The sequence below is a fragment of the Sinocyclocheilus grahami genome, unplaced genomic scaffold (assembly GCF_001515645.1).
Source record: "Sinocyclocheilus grahami isolate Dianchi unplaced genomic scaffold, SAMN03320097.WGS_v1.1 scaffold212.1, whole genome shotgun sequence".
Taxonomy (NCBI): Eukaryota; Metazoa; Chordata; class Actinopteri; order Cypriniformes; family Cyprinidae; genus Sinocyclocheilus; species Sinocyclocheilus grahami.
Genome location: NW_015505391.1, coordinates 1171472 through 1191672, shown reverse-complemented (window position 1 = coordinate 1191672; position 20201 = coordinate 1171472). Strand labels below are relative to the sequence as shown.

Sequence of the window (20201 nt, the reverse complement as noted above, 5' to 3'; positions counted from 1 at the left end):
TCAAGCTGTTCAGGATGGGGGACTGCTGCTTGTCAGGTGAAGACAGAGAAAGCATCAGGATTCACCAAGAAATTGAGAGACAGCTTAAGATGGATAAGCGGGATTCATCCCGACAACTGAAACTTTTGCTTTTAGGTATGTACTTTTCATTTTTGTTTGTTTGTTTTATTTTATGTATGCAGATTTCTATTTTTTAGTGACACCTGAAAATTTGTAATGGTCAGTTGAAATAATTTGAGTTGTTCAGCATCTTAAAACAATCTGAAAACAGTCATTTATTGACATTAAATTATTACAATGAATTACAATTAAATTGTCAGATGATATGTGCTACAGCTTTTATATTTATAAGGCTTACACAATTCACACTTCAAATGTTTAGATGACATATTTCCTGACTGTTAGCGGCCACATGCAAATATATGCAAAAGGATGTCAATGGAAATTCATTCAGTCTCACACAGTATAGCAGTATTTTTTTCTGCATTTAATGAAACTAAAATGCAAGTAAGCATGCCAAGATATTTACAAAAAAGCATGCAAACAGGAACAATGTGTGAATTCCTAAGTACTGATAGGATCAGCTCCATCACGTCCTATGTGTACTTGCATCATACAGAAAATAACCAGTTATTCATGTTTCAGTTAGTTTATGTTTTCCTTGATATCTACTTATGTATTTTGCGCTAAATTTTAGGTTAAGTTTATTTCGAATCAGTTGGGTTAATACCAGTTTAACAGAAGAACAGATGAATGAGCTTGTCCAGTGTTTCCTTGTTTTGACCATGATACCAATCTCTACCCTTTTAGCAAAACTGTCAGACCTGTCTGGCACGTAATAGATACAATCATGAATCATTCACATCCAGCACTGCAATGTCTGAATGGTTTTTGCGTGTGTGCTTGTGGCATCGTACTTGGTTATGTGTTATCAAAGTCAACAGACTGCGTTTGGTGTTCTGTATGGGTTTGGAGCTCTTTAGTGGCATGATGGTTCACGTGCGCTGCCCCTTTGCCTCGGTTCACGCTAAGCAGGAGTGCATTCTAATTAGCATGAAATAAATATGAATGAACATCCGAGGAAATGTTTTAGGTTTCCTGAACAACATTTACAAAATGAATTCACTGTATAAGTTAATGTTAGATCTTTTGCTCCAACCGCTGGTTAATCAGATGATAGAAATAAGTTCCAATAGACTAACATTTGAAGTTATGGTAGGAATGTATAGCTAATGTGTTGTAATGTGAAGTAATCAGCAATCATAGGATTTATTCATGCTTTTTTATGCCAGGTTAGAGTTATACACTGATTCTCTGTTATGGTCTATGGACTCCCTGAATTAGCCTTGGCCACGCCATGTATAAAACTCTAGCTCCGCCACTATTTTGTTGAACGATAGTGTCTAAGTATAGTTGTTTAACTATGGTTTCATATTAATGCAAATCATATTCAAACCATTCACACCTTACTGGCAGATCATTTTGTTCACACAATCACAATATTCATATCCTAAGGCAAACATGCAAATTTGAAAATCCATACTAGGAGTCTTTGTCTGGTCTCTGTGTGTTTCTAAAAATGAGCATGATTGAATAGATCATTTCCCTTCATATTTTTGTAAGAGAGAATTTCTGTTGCTGAAGGTTACTGTGAATATCTGCAAAATAACACTAACGCTATTAAGGGATTCTGTCGTATTCATCCTTATGTTGTTACAGACTCATAGGACTTCCTTTGTTTGGTGTAACAAAAAAGGGAGATGTTTTGAGGTTTTTCACGCCACACCAAATTTGAATATGTAGAAGCGCACATGAGTTACAACAACGGTGACAGAGAGATGACTATTAGAATCAGATCAGAATCAGTGATGCGAACTTCAGGAAATATAAGACAAATTCAAATTTAGCTCTACTGTCATTTTTCAGCTCAAGTTAGTTCAATGTTGATTCAGTTCAGTTCAATAGCTTCAAAAAACATATATGGCACCTTTAAATTCCACCAGAACAGGAATGTTGTAATGAAGGATGTATGAAAAAATGTCAGATCAGTGTAATCAGTTCTCATCATACCAAATTCAGAACTGAGATGGAAAAAAAAAACTGCAGCAATACTGCAGTGGTCTTTGAAGCTTTACCGCTGGCATTAAAGTGAATATTTATTAAAAAGAAAAAAGAAAAATCTGTCATCATTTACTCACCATAAAGTTGTTTGCAACACATACGAAATGCAAGGAAAAACAAAAAGAGTCACTTAGTGACTCCAGGATATTCTTTTCAATACAAACTGGATTGTGATGAGACAAAGCTTTGGTTAATTTTTGGTCTCAATACTAATGGTCTCAAAACTATTCATGTACTGTAGCTACACAGTAACCATCTAATGCATGATGTCTTACAGCAAAAACTTTCCATGTCCTTCGACAGGCACGGGGGAGAGCGGGAAGAGCACGTTCATCAAGCAGATGAGAATCATACATGGCAGGGGCTACACAGAAGAGGACAGGATGGCCTATGCCAAGCTGGTGTTCCAGAATATCTTTGTTTCCATTCACAACCTGCTTCAAGCCATGGAGCACCTGAATATTCCTTTTGCTGATGAAAAAAACAAAGTATGCACCAGGAATTCCAAGACAAAACATATGTTTTACTAGACATGTTAAATATCTTCAGTAAATAAACATGTATTAGCTCTCCCATCAAAACTAAAATCTTATCTGTGTGTGTTGTAGACATATGCTGCAATGCTTAACAGTGTGATCCCAGAAACAGTACAGTCACTGGAGCCTAAACATGCTGAAGCCATCAAGAGTGTGTGGAAAGACCAAGGCCTGCAGAAATGCTTTGAACGCAGGAGAGAGTTCCAGTTATCAGACTCTACCAAATAGTGAGTACAGTGTAAGGATACGGAAAGGATTGACAGATTGATAGCTCTTTCTCGATTCTATGGGTTGTGGTGCATGGCCGTTCTTAGTTGATGGAGCAATTTGTCTGGTTCTTTCCTATAACGAACGAGACTCCGGCTTGTTAAATAGTTACGCGGCCCCGTGCGGTCGGCGTTCAACTTCTTAGAGGGACAAGTGGCGTTCAGGCACGCGAGATGGAGCAATAACAGGTCTGTGATGCCCTTAGATGTCCGGGGCTGCAGGCGTGCCACAATGGGCGGATCTGCATGTGTCTACCCTGCGCCGAGAGGCCCCGCTCGTGATCGGGACTGGGGATTGAAACTATTTCCCATCAACGAGGAATTCCCAGTAAGCGCGGGTCATAAGCTTGCGTTGATTAAGGTGAACCTGCGGAAGGATCATTATCGGGTCAGCCCGGCAAAGGTGAGAGGTCTCTCTGAACCTGCAGGGTATCCGTCGGGGGCGGCTCCCCCGCTTTGGGTGGGGTCGCCGAAAGTACGTCTCGTGTAAAGATCCTTCCATTCACGCCCTCGTTTTGTTACGATTTTTTTCTTTCCATGGGCGGAGGCCGGGGGCCCCCATCTCAGAGAGATCTCTCGCCTTTGCTTACTGGGAATTCCTCGTTGATTGGAAATAGTTTCAATCCCCAGTCCCGATCACGAGCGGGGTTCAGCGGGTTACCAGTGTGAGTGTGTCTACCCTGCGCCGAGAGACACACACTGATCCGCCCATTGTGGCCCCGGACATCTAAGGGCATCACAGACCTGTTATCTCGCGTGGCTATTGTACTATTTTTTTAGTACTATTAGTACTAGTACACTTGTGCATTTTAGATATGGCACCATAATAATGCAATAATGTGTTTCCCTTTCGATACTTCACTTCTTGCTTAAGACGCATATGGGAAAAAGCCTTTTTTCTCCTGAACTGAAGCCTTTTCATTCACGCAGTGAAACTGCACGGCCATTGGTTCGTGCAGTGCTTAAAAAATGAACCAATGGCTCGACAGCGGAGCTGCACGAGCCTATGGCGACGAAGCCCGCCAGAATGGGTGGGGCATCTGGGTATATAAGTGGGCGCTCGCCACAGGATTCTCAGATTTCTTCTCCTTCAGCGACGACTCCACGCTCATCGCTGATCCTGAAAGCCTGCTCGCCGTTGACACGCCTTCGCAGCTGGAATCGGGACCTCTCAGCACAACTGACCTGCTTCTTCTATCAGGTAAGCCCTAAAAGAGCAAATTCTAGCAACATTGTTGCAAATGTTGCTCTGCAAGTGTGGCTCGTGCAGGGAAACTTGCACGATGCAGAAGAGCAATGAGTATGTTATCTGTCTGGGCAGACCCCATGCAGAGACTGCTCTCTCACATGAGTCTCGCTCTTCTCCATTCGCTGGAGGCAGCCCCGCTCTCCCGTTTCTCCTCACTCAGCGAGCCTCAGAGAGAGAAACAGCGGAGTCAGGGAGCTAAGCAACCGGGTCTGAGCGATCGCATGCCGGCACTGTACCCGCGTGCTCACTCTCCCCGTTGCACTTGTCGGATCTGCCGCATAAGGGCAGTGAGCTACGCGCTTACTGAGACAAAATGCTCACTCAAGCAAGAGTCTCGCTCTTCTCCACTCGCGGTCCGCCTCCACTGGAGACAGCCCCGCTCTCCCGTTTCTCCTCTCTCAGCGAGTCTTGGAGAGGGAAACAGCGGAGTCAGGGAATAAGCAATCGGTCTGACTGATCTCATACCGGCGCTGTGCCTGCGTGCTCTCTCTCCGTTGCACTCGGATCCGCCGCAGAAGGGCAGTGAGCTACGCGCTTACTGAGACAGAATGCTCACTCGAGCATGAGTCTCGCTTTTCTCCACTCGTGGACCGCCTTTCACTGAACAGCCCCGCTCTCACGTTTCTCCTCTCTCAGCAAGCCTTGGAGAGAGGAGTGACGAAGCCTGGGAACTAAGCAACCGGGTCTGAGCGATCTCACGCCGACACAGAGCCTGCGTACTCGCTCTCCCTGCTGCGCTTCGATCCGTGTCTCACACAAAAGGATCAGTGCCCCTCTTTACATTGAGCGGCTCTATCCTACAAAGTAGATCGGAGCATAATTCAAATTTGTGTGTGTGTCACTATGGCTGCGCTCACAGACACAGGCCGCTTTTACCACAAAAGCAGTCTGCCCCCGTTCGTTCGCGTAAGGCGGCCCCGCCTCCCCGCGCTCATGTTTCTCTCCTCCCAGCTACCTCGGAGGAAGCAACGACGAGCTCGCGGGTTGAATGATCAGACTTGAGCAATCCTCTACACACATCATGCGTGCTTAATCTGCCAGTGTGTGTTACACATGAGGATAGCTGCACCTCGTTATAAAAGCAGCTTAATCCTCCCAGGCAGATCAAAGCGAAATGCGGGCAGCTTTGCATTTGTGTGTGCGTCGCTAAGCCCCGCCTCCCCCGCTCTGGTGTTTCTCTCCTCCCAGTTACTCGGAGGCAGAAATGGCAAACTCGCGGGTATGATCGATCAGGCTTGAGTGATTAAAGCCGGCAAGGCCCCCGCTTGCATCACTCTCCACGCAGCTCTTTGACAGGGCAAACTTCCTCTTCCATTACTCGTAAGTGTCCTGCCCCCATGCAGCCAGTCACCCGAGTTAATTCAACCCCTCGCCAAGGCCTGGCAAGCCATCCCCGGAGTGTCGAGATGGGTTATGGGGATAATAAAGTGAGGATAAAGCTGAGGATCAGCGGCGTGGTCCCCACCTCAGTGCAGAGCAAGGACGCTCACGTCCTGCGCTCAGAGGTGATGAATTTGCTGGCAAAAGGAGCCATGGAAAAGGTTCCTCCAGCCCAGAGCGAGTCAGGCTTTTACAGCCGTTACTTCCTCGTCCCCAAAAGAGATGGTGGCCTCCAACCCATCCTCGATCTCAGACCCCTGAATCGCGCCCTCATGAAGAGGTCGTTCAGGATGATTACACTGAAACAGATCCTCGCGCAAAATCGCTCGGGAGTGGCTCTCGCCCTTCTAAGACAAATGAGAATCCGTATTATCAATTACCTAGACGACTGGCTCGTTCTGGCCCTGTCGGAGGCAGAATTAATATCTCACAGAACCCTCCTCCTCAGCCACCTGGAGTGCCTGGGACTCAGGGTCAATTTTGATTTGCTGGCAAAAGGAGCCATGGAAAAGGTTCCTCCAGCCCAGAGCGAGTCAGGCTTTTACAGCCGTTACTTCCTCGTCCCCAAAAGAGATGGTGGCCTCCGACCCATCCTCGATCTCAGACACCTGAATCGCGCCCTCATGAAGAGGTCGTTCAGGATGATTACATTGAAACAGATCCTCGCTCAAATTCACTTGAGAGACTGGTTCTTTTCTCTGGACCTGAAGGATGCATACTTTCACATCCAGATAGCCCCTCGTCACAGGCCATTCTTGAGATTCGCCTGAGGGAGTGGCTTATCAATATACGGTCCTTCCCTTCGGGCTGTCCCTGGCCCCCTGCACTTTTACGAAGTGCATGGATGTGGCTCTCGCCCTTCTAAGACAAATGAGAATCCGTATTATCAATTACCTAGACGACTGGCTCGTTCTGGCCCTGTCGGAGGCAGAATTAATATCTCACAGAACCCTCCTCCTCAGCCACCTGGAGTGCCTGGGACTCAGGGTCAATTTTGAGAGCTCGTTGCTTCCCAGCCAGTGATTTTCGTTCCTGTGAACTATTTTCTACTCAGCCCAAATGAAAGCTGTAGTCACACCGGAACGAGCTCTGGCCATACAGAAGCTTACGACCTCCTTCAAGATCGGTACCACTCGCCCTCTCAAAGCGTTTCAAATGATGCTGGGCCTCATGGCAGCAGCATATCCAGTGCGACAGTTGGGTCTGCTGCGTATGCGCCCCCTTCAGCGCTGGTTGAAACCACGGGTTCCATCCATGCGTGGCATCACAGACGTGCATATCAGGGTGAGTCAGGCCTGTGTATCAGCCCTGACCCCCTGGAAGAACTCCCGCTGGATGGAACAGGGCGTGGCCATGAGGATGGTTCACAGAAAGACAGTTGTCACGACAGACACCTCCAACTCAGGTTTGTTGTCCGACAGTTGTCTGACATAAATCGCCAGGGAGGCCTCTCCTCGAAGTGCTGGTAGAGCGCTTCTTAGAGTGGGCTCAACCCAACCTGCGCTTGCTGAGGGCAGCGTATATACCGGGCAAATTGAACCAGGGAGCGGACATGTTATCAAGGAGCAATGTCCTCTCAGGGGAGTGGACGCTCCATCCTCAGACGGTTCAGAGGATCTGGGAGATCTTCAGCGAGGCAGAGGTGGACCTCTTCGCCTCAGAAGACAACTCTCACTGCCCAATCTATTTCTCAAAGACCAGGGACGCGTTGGCCAACGATTGTCCCAACCTCCTTCTCTATGCTTTTCCCCCGATCGCTCTGATTCCACAGGTAATCAGGTGAGTGAGGGAACAAGAACACAGGGTTCTCCTGGTGGCCCCCCTTTGGATGAACCAGCTGAGGCTATCGGAGCTAACTTAGCTACTGATGAACAGTAGAGCTGAAGAGGACAGAGAGCTATCTCTGCTCTGCCCCGTCAGAGCTTTGAGAATCTATACTGAGTGTTCTGCTCCCTATAGGTGATCGGAAACAACTCTTGGATAGTAGACTCCATCTCGCTAGCGTACTCTTCCTTGGGCCTCCAATGCCCCATTGGAGCACGGGGGCACTCGACTAGAGGCATCGCCTCGTCGTGGGCATGGTCCAATGGTGTGTCCATTGTGGACATTTGTGAGGCGGCCGGCTGGGCTTCGCCGTCCACGTTCACAAGGTTTTATAACCTGGAAGTCCCGGCCTTGCAGGCCAGGGTCCTTTCCGCTTGAAGTGGCACTTCAACAGAAGTTCCGCTTGAACAAATATGGCAGAGAGCCCTTGGCCATATCACACCCAAGTTCTCTGGCATTGTTTCACCAGTTAGCTCTCGACCCCTGGGTGTCGAAGTTACGAGAATACTCTGGAACGATTAACCAGGCCGGGTGTGACCTAGAAAGCTCGGCCCTTCTTAGCCTTGGGTTATTATCGCTACTCTATGAGCATTGGTTGCTTATGGAAGTTTATACCTTTAGTCGTTCCACTACATTAACACGGCGTGATTGTACTATGTTCCCATATGCGTCTTAAGCAAGACGCAGTATGAGTGAAGTATCGAAAGGGAACGTACTCGGTTACTAACGTGACCTCGGTTCCCTGAGATACGGTAAACCTGAGAATCCTGTGGTGAGCGCCCGCTTATATAGCCAGATGCCCCGCCCATTCTGGCAGGCTTCGATGCCATTGGTTCGTATTTTAAGAACTGCACGAACCCATGGCCGTGCAGTTTCACTGTGTGAATGAAAAGGCTTCAGTTCAGGAGAAAAAAGGCTTTTTCCCATATGCGTCTTAAGCAAGACGCAGTACTCGTTCCCGTATCTCAGGAAACCGAGGTTACGTTTTTCCCCATTAAACTTAGTGTTTGTTGTATTCTTTGGAATGCCATGTTAATACCATGGTATCGTAATATGGTAATCATTGTACAGTACAGACTGTAGCACAGACTGTAGTGCAAAGCCAACGTCATTGGTTTGATTCAGGGAATTCATGAAATGATAAAATGTATGCAACACAAGTCACTTTTCATCTTAGTACACAATCAATAATTTTACTAGTTTACTAGTCAACTTTCTATTTTACTAGTCTATCTGTGGATAGATAAATAGAAAATAATTATGACATATGGCTCGGGTTGCAAAGGGGTGGAAAATTTCCGGTAAATTTCCGGAAACTTTCCAAAACCCCCTGGAATATTCCCAAAAAATCCTGGAAAGTTTCCAAAATTTCTGTAATGTTTCCGAAATTTACTGAAAATGTTCCACCTTTTTGCAACCCTACATATGACGTGATATTTAAATTTAAAAAATATGTCTTGCTTTATCATATGAAATCGAAACATTCCTTTATTTTGTGTCGAGTTTTGGTGGCCATTCAGGGTTTTGGACAAATAATTGAAAAGGAGTTTTCCCGGTTTCTCAAAGTCTGTTTCGTTTCTGTTTACCAGTTACCTCGATGACATTGACAGAATATCTGTAGCCTTTTACTTGCCGACGATTCAGGATATTCTGCGAGTCCGAATTCCAACCACAGGCATCATTGAGTACATCTTTGACCTCCAGACAGTCATATTCAGGTAACTGTTAATTGTGGTGGTGTGACGATGGACGACTGACTGTTACCTATTATGTAATTCAAAACCACTTGTTTTTGTAGAATGGTGGATGTTGGAGGCCAAAAGTCAGAGAGACGGAAGTGGATCCATTGTTTTGAAAACGTTACTTCCATCATCTTCCTGGTTGCTCTGAGCGAGTACGACCAAGTCTTATATGAGTGTGCCAATGAGGTTAGTCACTTCCTTGAATTGTCTTAGTAGCTTATCTGGGTTATTATCCCCCGGTTTCACAGACAAGGCTTAAGCCTAATCCTAGACTAAAATGTAAGTCTGAGTTGTTTCAACTGAAAGAAACTTGCACTGACTGATCTTAAAATATATCAGTGCCTTTGTTTTAGTAAAAATAGAAGTATGTTCATAAAAAATACTTAAATGTCCTAATTGAACTATGGCCTAATCCTGGTTTAGTCTAAGCCCTGTCTGTGAAACCGGGCCTAAGATTTAGCATCGTTACATCATAGGTGATTCACAGTTGTTAATTCTGTTGATGTGATATTATACCTTCCCAGAACCGCATGGAGGAGAGTAAGGCCCTTTTTAAGACAATCATCTCCTACTCCTGGTTCCAGGAGTCCTCTATCATCCTCTTCCTCAATAAAACAGATATCCTGAAGGAGAAGATCTCAAAGTCACATCTTGTAGACTATTTTCCACAATATACAGGTTGGAGTGCCAAAAACACAGCTAAAATCCTTTTCTTAACAAGCATTTTTGTTATATTTTTTGTTGAAACAACATACATTTAAATGAGAAGCAACACAGCATAAGGCTTGTTTTCATAGATAATTTGTCTTACCAAAACTGGCAGATTCATCACTTGTTTTAGGTATAAAAACATATAAAATTTTAGTGAAGTGAAAAAAAAACTGCCAGTACAGTGAGACAGTGCTATGGACCTTTTTCACTTTTCCGGGTTTCCCAGCAGTGGAATTCATCATAGTTGGGTAAACTTCTAGACTAGTGAATGGGAGACTAAAAATTTTGTGCAGTCAGAAGAGAAAACAATGTCAAATTTACTTTTAAAGTGAAGTGACATGTGGTCTGCATTTAATCCATTCAAAGTGTACACACACAGCAGTGAACACACACACACCAGGAGCAGTGTGCAGCCATTTATGCTGTGGCTGCCCAGGGAGCAGTTGGTGCCTTGCTCAAAGGCACCTCAGTCGTGGTATTGAAGGTGGGAGAGAGCACTGTACATTCACTCCCCCCACCTACAATCCCTGTCGGTACGAGACTCGAACCCACAACCTTTGGGTTACAAGTCTGACTCTCTAACCATTAGGCCATGACGTCTGACTCTCTAACCATTAAGCCATGACTTCCCCCCCTCTATGGGCCATGATTTACCATCACTCCCATAGACGTTGTATTAAAAACACCCTCACAGCAGCAATAACTATTTTATTTTTTTTGTAATTTGATGCAAAGGTAATATAATACAAAGTTAAGTGTTATAAATGTACATGCAATTAAAAAAAAATGAAAATATAACAATTTTTGCAATGCTGATGACCGATAAAACACATCATCACAGTCATGTGAAAAGGGTCCATTGTATGAAAAAGAAACATTCTCTGACAAGTTGTATTTTGTACTGTCAAATATATTAATATACAGTGGGGCAAATAAGTATTTGATACACTGCCGATTTTTCAAGTTTTCCCACTTACAAAGAATGGAGAGATCTGTAAGGGATAGTCCACCCAAAAAAAGAAATATCTAATTTTGTGTTTTAAAGAAGAGAGAAAGTCACACAGGTTGGGAAAAAAATATGAGGGTACATGATAACAGAATTTTCATTTTTGGGTGAGTTATCCATTTAAATTTGATGTTAGGGACAATATGGAACAGATTTTCGGGGACATTTATTAAAATTTTTCCTTCATGAGGGTATTTTTCTAACCATCAATCAAAATCCATATTATGCTTTATAGGCCCAGATTTGAAAAGAATAAAATTCATCAAATGTTCTATGACAACACAAAAACCAATTCAATAATTATTATTATATGACATTTCTGACCCTGCCATCTTCTCATCCGTAACCTATCCATAAACTTCTTAGTAAGCTAAATCTACTCCAAAGACAAACCTTAAAATCTGTGGTATCAGGTAAACGGTATAGGCTATATTTTCATGTGACCATCTTAGTGAATATCTGCCATATTATATTCTATTTCTATACAAGATTTGAATGAAATATGAATTAAGACAGGCTGCCATAAAAGACAGACTTTGAATCCATGCAAATCAATTGTAGCCACTGTCTTTGCTATTCAAATAGTTCCCCAACACTGGCATGGATACAAGAATGATACTTCAGTACAGATAGTTTCAAGTCTCTACTCTCTAAATAACACGTGTTTGTAAATATTTACTGTATGTACGGTAACGACTTTTAGTGTGAGTCTTTAGGTAGAAGCTAAACTGATGTGTGACACTTTAGTATGTCATTAAAATGTTTTTTTTATTTTTACAACAGATGCAATACAGTATGCTAGTGAGCAAAAAATAAAACATATACTGTATGTGCCAAAACATGCCATCATATTTTTTGATTTTTTTTTTAAAACTAAAATTTGTCTGAAAATTGACCGAAAAAAAAAACATTTATTGAAATTTCAATCCAAAATTTCCATCTAAAATGTATTGCATGAATACATCACAAACATCATAACATAAAAGTTCTGATTTTCTTCCATGCTACTTTTATGTCCTTAAAGATTTTGTGAAAATCTTACAGTATAGCATATCAGTGTTTTTTTTTTCTTTGACTAATGCTCTGATCTCCTAAGTGACATCAAAGCAAACTCAGCTGGTGTTAACACAGCTTTTCTTGTATTATTTATACATTGTAAGTAACAAAAATCAACTAAATAAAAAATGTGGGAAATAGTAAGCTAGATAAAAACCCAGTGGGGACACCAGCAAGATTCCATTTCTTTTCTAACAGCAGTCTGTTCATGTGCACAATGTTATTGTTTTTTTCTGTATTAAGTCCTAAAATATTTGTATTCAATTATGATTGTACGATTTTAACTGTGAATCCACACAAAAAAGCATTGAAATGTGTGTATGTGTTTGCTTTTGAGTGCTGAGATTGTTCAGCATAGCTAAAGAGCGATTCTATAACTCCAGCAGTGATTTATAACTTTACACTTAGTTATGTCAGGTGTGGCACAGTTGCCGTAGCGATGAACATTGGACCAAACACTTTTTGAGTAAGAGGTCACAGAGCACCTCCCATTGCTTCCTTTAACACTTACAAGAGACTAGCAACAGAAAGCTGGTGAGTAGCTGAACACACAACACAGTTTTCTCAACACTGTGTAGATCTTAAATCCTAGAACATGACAAATCATAATAGAGCAGGAAAAAACAGAGCTTGTCAATTTTACCTTGTGGTTTCAGGTGTAATCTCGTTTATGGACACATTGAGCGAATGATCACCTGAGCGCACATGGCTGTTTACAGTATAAGGCATATGACCACAATACTGTATATGATTTGAGTATGTGCATTTACAGAATGGTTATGACCTCGTTTTAGTTTAGAGACTACATGGAATATTTGTAAAAATGATTAGTTACACTGTAGTATACTGTAGAACTGTGAAAAAGTTAAAGGGGTCATATGATGCGATTTCAAGTTTTCCTTTCTCTTTGGAGTGTTACAAGCTGTTCGTGAATAGGTAAGATCCCTAATGTTGCAAAGACTAAAGTCTCAAACCCAAAGAGATATTCTTTATAAAAATTAAGACTGGTCCACACCCTCCTAAAACGCCTCGTTTAAACACGCCCCCACATATCTACGTCACTGTGTGGGAAGATTTACATAACATCGCCCAAATGTTCAAGCAAAGAAAGAAGGCGTAACTTTATTGTTGCTGCCACCGCCGCCGCTATGTTGTGAAGACGCTGTGCGTTTCGCTGCGAAAGCGAAACTACTTTGTTTGGTCTTCCAAAAGAGGACACGACTAGAAATCAGTGGTTAAGTTGTATTTACAACACTGTTCCAGAACACTTCAACCCAAATATCAGACATGTGCAGTGCATTTTAGGGAGGACTGTTTCCTGATCCTGGTAGAGTAGACTACAATGCCAGCTGTTCTGACTCACAGACTGTAAGTACCTTTTCATATTTAAAGGATTTGCCACTGATGATTCAAACGCGAGTTTTGAGCAGTGTAGAGTAGCGATTGTAGTTTGTCATTTCTCCGATCACAAATGCAGACATGGTTTTATGTTTACGCGGCGCGATGCAACACGTAAAAAGACAGTATAAGTCATTATAATCCGTAATTATGTCCCCACTGGATGCAACAAATGCCTCGTTTATAATGGGTTTTAATGTTTTTGTCTCATCGCTCCGGTCGGACAGGGCATCACAATATGGTAAGGGGTGTAACATTTCCGTTACACGCTTGAGGTATTCGGCCAATCACAACGCACTGGATAGCTGGTCAATCAGAGCACACCTCGCTTTTCAGATCGATGAGCTTTGTAAAAATCAATGCGTTTCAGAAAGGCGGGGCATAGAGGAGAAACAATAATGTACAGTATGTGGAAAATAATCTGTTTGTTGAACCCTAAACCAAATAAACACAATGTTCTTTTTAGCAACATCATATGACCCCTTTAACAATAGTGGAAAACATGGAAAGGAAAGCATCATAATATACACTTTCCCTTATATTTCTTATTAACCTTAACATACAACGCCATTCTAATTACTGTTTGATTTAGTCTGTCTAGACATGATGTGAAAATTGTCACGAAAATAATATAATAATGCATCTTAGTGATCCTTATGCTTCAATTTATTTATACATTTCTTATTAAACTTTGGGGTGAAATATGAAACTGACATGGCATGGTTTATGAGACACAGAGCAAACAGGTAAACAGAGGTGAGGATCTACGTGCAGGAGTTTAATAAAAATTCAGGAACCAACAAGTAATCCAACATGGGTAAAACAAGGAACTTCGACAAGGGCAGGGAGCAACCATCACAGACATTAAACAACTGACAAAGACTTCATAAAACACTGGGCTATTTATACACAGAGATGCAAACAGGATAACAAGACACACCTTGGAAAGGAATCAAGACAACCAATGAAACAATAGGACTATATTCTTCAGCTACCCTTTGTGAAAAAGAAGTGTGCCTAATCGTATTGAATGTGCACTTGTAATGGACTTCAAACCTGAAAAGTATTTAAAAAACTGTACTTGCAGATAATATCATATTAAGGGAATAAAAAGACACTTACTGAATGTGTACTTATGCTTTAATAATCTCTTTCCGTGCTTTAAAGGAAACAAATTGGTAAAGTGTTTATTTTTTATTTGAACTGTAGTGTGTGTTCAATATTACATTTAAAATTAATATACTAAACTGCAATTAAATACAATACAACATGCATGTTTCAACAGAAATTACATTAAAATATATTTTACTTTATACCATAAATGCTTGTCAGTATACATTCAGCGGTACACTTTAACGTTTTTACATTTAACAGCTATTTGCATTTAATATAAATTTCAACTATAAGATGTTGTCATGTAACGGCAATTTACATGCAATTAAGTGTCCAAAAACATTACATGTAGTAAGCACCTAAGTACACTCTTTTAAAGTCGGCAATATTATTTCCACAATAAGTCCTCTTTTTAAAAGTATGCTAAAGAGTCCTTAGGAATATTCAGTTTCAAAGGCTTCAGTTTATTTAATGAGCATGAATGGGCTCTGGGAAAATCTCTGGCTCTCACAGACAGACTCATTCATGTCTCTTTACTCATCTGCACAGTCAGACTCACTCACAGTTCACCTGTGCAGTCAGACCCATCAGCTTCTTTCCTCACAGCAGTGCTGCTGCTGAGTCTCACAAGTTTGTATCTCAAGCTCTGGGCGGAGAGAACAGCCTCACGCCCTTATTTGGAGCTTAACAGAGTCACATGACCACAAAATGGTGAAGGCTCTTGGCAGTGGGTGAGCCGAGCATCCCTGATGCTGAGAGATACATACAGGCACACATCCATGATCTGAAACCCAGGGCAGGAGACAGAACTGTGCCTCAGCTGTGGTGGTGAGTGCACTAAGGGTAATTTATTCAGGGGATGAAGGAAGCATGTTTTTATCTGAAACCCTGAGCATTGAGATGGGAGGGGAAAAGGGAGGGATTGTTGTTTGTGATGCATCTTAGTATTTGGTTGCGGAAGAGGTTAAGCATCAGCATCCTTTATGATGCAAGACATGGGCAGCTGCTTTTGTTTGCATATGAATCATAAATGAGTGTTTGTCATGTTGAATACAAGCAAACACATGTTTTATCGTATAAGGTTTCAACCTTTATGCACATGCAGCTGACCTACTTTGGTCATTATTCAAATTCATGGCTCTGCATGTACAGCTCATTTATTTGCCTATGTGTGTGCGATTGCATGTTTGTAAATGCGAATGTGTGTGGACACTGAGGCGGAAGAGTGATTCACAAAGAAGAGGGGAGAGAGAGAGCAGAAAAGAAGGGGTTGATGATGATGATGACATAATGCCCGCCCACTTTTCCTGTTTCCTGCTGTGGAGGATGGATGGATGGATGGATTAATCCAACGTCTTGATGGAGGAAGAGAACAACAGACCTATCCACTTTCACCCTCACCCACTCTCTTCACATTCTCTGTTTGAGAACTAGCAACCGTCTGACAGCTTATTGCAAGACAGGCTTCCCTTCTCACGTGGCTCTGTGTATGTGTATGCATAAATTCACACATGATTTCACACTGCTTCTAAATTTCAAACAGGGATGGTAAAGGAATGGTATAGATAGATTGTTAGCGCAGACAAGATTATGCAGACTACATTTTCTGTTCACAGTCAGTTTGTTGCATATTGCAGAGGCAGCAAATGCAAGACTGATATTACAACATATTGAAGAACTGCAAAATTTCCGGATTCACGGTATTAAGCGCATCTACTACTTGAAACTCATTTAAAACAGTCTGTGAGTCCTTGTGTTGTAGCTCTGATTTTAGCAAGTGTGTGTTAGATCTGTAAAACCTGTAAAGTACAGCTGGATAGTTTATTATTATTATTGTTGATTCGTTTTTTTTTTTTTGGTAAAGGACATTTGACTGGAAGTCTATAGGTGAAAGTACTCCAAATATATTATTATTATTATTATTATTATTATTGCTGTTGTTGTTATTTTTTTTAAAATGTATTGTTTGTAAAGCACATTTAATTTGAAAGTACTCCATAATTATTTCTTATTATTATTTGTATTGCTGTTGTTTTTTTTAAAAAATGTATTGTTTGTAAAGCACATTTAATTTGAAAGTACTCTATAATTATTTATTATTATTATTGCTGTTGCTACTGTTTTTTCTAAAAAATGTATTGTGAAGCACATTTAACTGGAAGTATATGTGAAAGTGCTCCATAATTTATTAATATACTAAATGGTTACTGATTTATTTTTAATGATTTATTTTTTTTGTAAAGCACACATTTGACTAGAAGTCTATGTCTATGTGATATAATTTATTATTATTATTATTATTATGTTCCCTGTTATGTCTGACAGAAAGATTTGAGTACAGTGATAATAACATCTAGTGGTTATGCGTGTGTTTCTCATAGTTCCCCTTCTGGCAATGTGGGAATGGACCAGACTCATGAACGCAAGATGAGTTTTGAGGGGGCAGAGGGTAGACCAGGTGAGACTGACAAACACTGACACTTCTAGAATACGCCTCAGGATATCAAAAGAAGACTGATGCCCTTTACAAAGACTGCTGCAAATTCAGAATCAGAGGTGTAAAATAACATTCTCTTCTTCTACACAGTCTTGTTAGGCTTGATGATTTACTCAAGCAGGACACATTCCTGAATCCTTGGCAGTCTATAGGAGCAATATTCAAATGAACCAGTCTGAAATAATATGATGAACAGATGGATCATTTGATAAATGCTTAATGATTGTCTGTTGATTTCCACTAGCTCCACCCACTTCCCTGCCCCTGCAGGGCCAAGGGGGCGTGGCCTCTCAGAGGAAGAAGCTGTCGGCTCCTCCTATAAGTCTATCATTGGACCAAAGTGAGGATGACCTGTTCGACACACCAGATGACCTCGACATCAATGTGGATGATCTGGACACCCCTGATGAAGCGGACTATACTGACCATGAGATTGACTGGGAAGGTAGGACATACAAACATGTAAATAATTGTTTAATATTAAAAAGAGATTACCAATATCTTGACACACAATATTGTTCAGAACCTCAAGCATCCCAGAGAGATTCTGCAAAAGAAGCAGTTGAGCCCATTCCCACATACAGTGCTCAGGAGGAGCGGCAGGATTCCAAACTCTGGAGAACCGTCATCATTGGAGAGCAAGAGCACCGCATCAACATGAAGAGTCTTGAACCTTACCAAAAAGTCATATCCCACGGAGGTAAAGTAATATTTCAAAGACAATGTAAAATAATATGTTGGGTTAAATAAACTAAAGAGACTAGTGATTAGCATAGAGACTCTTTTCTTAGTGTGCAAAGACAAATGAGAAATGTGTGTACTGTATGTCCTTACAATGTAAGTCGATGGGCAACAACAATGGAGTATTTAAAAGTAAATATATGAAGCTATATATGTCGAGGGACTTGCATGGATAAACTGTATGATATTTGAGCTGTGATGCTTAAATCAGTGGTGTCCAAACTCGGGCCACTGTCCTGCAGAGTTTAACTTCAACTAGCCTCAGCACACCTGCTTGGAGGTTTCTAGTATGCCTAGACCTTGATTAGCTGTTCACGTGTGTTTAATTGGGGTTGAAGCTAAACTTTGCAGGACAGTCATTGGCCCACCAATAGCAGGATTGGACACCCCATAGCCTAAATCATCAATTTGAGGATTATTAGCACAGAAAAGATCAGTAAGTGAATCTAAATCAGTGTTGTTTAAAAGTAATGTTTAAAGGTTATGGTTAAGTGGTTATACCTTCAGCATTTGCAGCTATTTGTGGTCCTGTACACTTGCCCGATATGTTTTCATTGTAAGTGCATTATTGTATGTGGTTTTAGCACTTCAGCATACTTTAAAAAAAGAAAAAAAAGAGTACTTATTATGAAAAAACAACATACTTACAATAACAATTTACCATATGAAAGAATACACTTAAGTGCGAACTGAATGTAATGTTTTCATTCACTTAATTGGATGTTATTTATAATGAAATGAAAATGTATTATAGTTTCAATATATGTGAAATGCAATTAGTTGACCTTAAGAGTGATTTGTTGACCTTCTTAAGTAGGACTTAAGCACATCTTTATATGAAACTTTGTATTGCTAACACTTCTTGTGTTATTGTCCGCTTATGATAAATCGCTTGTATTCCTCATTTGTGAGTCGCTTTAGATAAAAGCATTTTGTAAATGAATATCTATTAAAACATGTATGTCGTGTATTTAAAATTACACATTTGTAATGATGAAGTTGCAATTTAGTACATTTAAATATATTAACTTTAAACATGACACACTTACAGTCATAATCAAGTACTCAACTTGTGTGCTGATATAGTAGACACATCAAAATAAGTGTTAAGAAACAGAGTCATGAAAGTGACTCTTTATGTACTTTTATTTCATTAATATTATCTTAACTACAAGTACAGTTTTTAAAAAATATACTATTAAGATACACTAAAAGTGCACATTTAAGTTAAGCACACTTCGTTTTCACAAGAGTAACCAGTATTCTGCCTTTAAATTGTGTTAAGCAACTGCTGCGACTGTTTGCAGGGAACCTTCAAAACTGTTATTTTCTTCACCCACAGGCTACTATGGCAATGGTGCAAATGCTATCATTGTGTTTGCTGCATGCTTCCTCCCTGACAGTGACAGAGAGGACTATCACGAGATCATGGAGAATCTGTTCTTGTGAGTTCAGCCAGATATGACATGATTTTTTGGGGCAGTCAGTTGGCTTGATGTCAAATTATTACATGAGGCTTGTTAATCCTGACATCAAATAGAATAATATAATCTGTATATAGAATAAATCACTAAATGAATGTGAATTACTCCTCAGGTATGTTATCAGTACACTAGAGCTCATGGTAGCAGAGGACTACATGATTGTGTACCTGAATGGAGCCACTCCACATCGGAGGATGCCTGGCCTAAACTGGCTCAAGAGATGCTATCAGATGATTGATAGGAGGTATACAGTATGTTATTACCTGCTAAATATACCGTCTGTGCAATACACAATATATACAGTATATTTAAAAAATGAAGACTAATGTTGTTGTTTACACTTTTTCAGACTCAGAAAGAACTTAAAATCTTTCATCATTGTTCACCCATCATGGTTCATTAGGACAATTCTAGCCATCACGAAACCGTTTATCAGGTACATAATAAAAATATATACACACATATATGTGACCCTGAACCACAAAACCAGTCTTAAGTCGCTGGGGTATATTTGTAGCAATAGCCAAAAATACATTGTATGGGTCAAAATTATTGATTTTTCTTTTATGCCAAAAATCATTAAAATATTAAGTACTGATCATGTTCCATGAAGACATTTTGTAAATTTCCTACCTTAAATATATCAAAACTTCATTTTTGATTAGTAATATGCATTGCTAAGGACTTCATTTGGACAACTTTAAAGGCAATTGTCTCAATATTTAGAATTTTTTGCACCCTCAGATTCCAGATTTTCAAATAATTGTATCTCGGCCATATATTGTCCTATCCTAACAAACCATAAATCAATGGGAAGCTTATTTATTCAGCTTTTCATGATGTATAAATCTCAATTTCGAAAAATTGACCCTTATGACTGGTTTTGTGGTCCAGGGTCACATTTTATTTAACTATATTTTACATTAGATGAAGCTTATTTTTTCATGATGTATAAATCTCAATTTCGAAAAATTGACACTTAAGACTTTGTAGTCCAGGGTCACACACACACACACACACACACACACACACACACACACACACATATATATATATATATATATATATATATATATA

General features: G+C 40.7%; 2 protein-coding genes across 2 annotated transcripts in view; both read left to right on the top strand.

The window, feature by feature from the left end:
• On the top strand, positions 1 to 12582 carry LOC107596015 (guanine nucleotide-binding protein subunit alpha-14-like). Its single transcript, XM_016286616.1, has 7 exons — positions 1 to 135; positions 2425 to 2609; positions 2730 to 2884; positions 8966 to 9094; positions 9175 to 9304; positions 9643 to 9796; positions 12548 to 12582. Exons 1-7 carry the CDS (start codon positions 15 to 17, stop codon positions 12580 to 12582), a joined length of 909 nt encoding a protein of 302 aa, XP_016142102.1. The 5' UTR covers positions 1 to 14.
• Positions 12583 to 15110: 2528 nt separating this feature from the next.
• prune2 (prune homolog 2 with BCH domain) overlaps positions 15111 to 20201 on the top strand; it is a 7542-nt gene continuing 2451 nt past the window's right edge. The window contains exons 1-7 of the mRNA XM_016286602.1: positions 15111 to 15230; positions 16784 to 16860; positions 17144 to 17344; positions 17423 to 17599; positions 18983 to 19085; positions 19237 to 19368; positions 19474 to 19560. Of these exons, the coding sequence (XP_016142088.1) occupies positions 16806 to 16860; positions 17144 to 17344; positions 17423 to 17599; positions 18983 to 19085; positions 19237 to 19368; positions 19474 to 19560 (755 nt within the window). The 5' untranslated portion in view covers positions 15111 to 15230; positions 16784 to 16805. The remainder of the gene's footprint in view (positions 15231 to 16783; positions 16861 to 17143; positions 17345 to 17422; positions 17600 to 18982; positions 19086 to 19236; positions 19369 to 19473; positions 19561 to 20201) is intronic.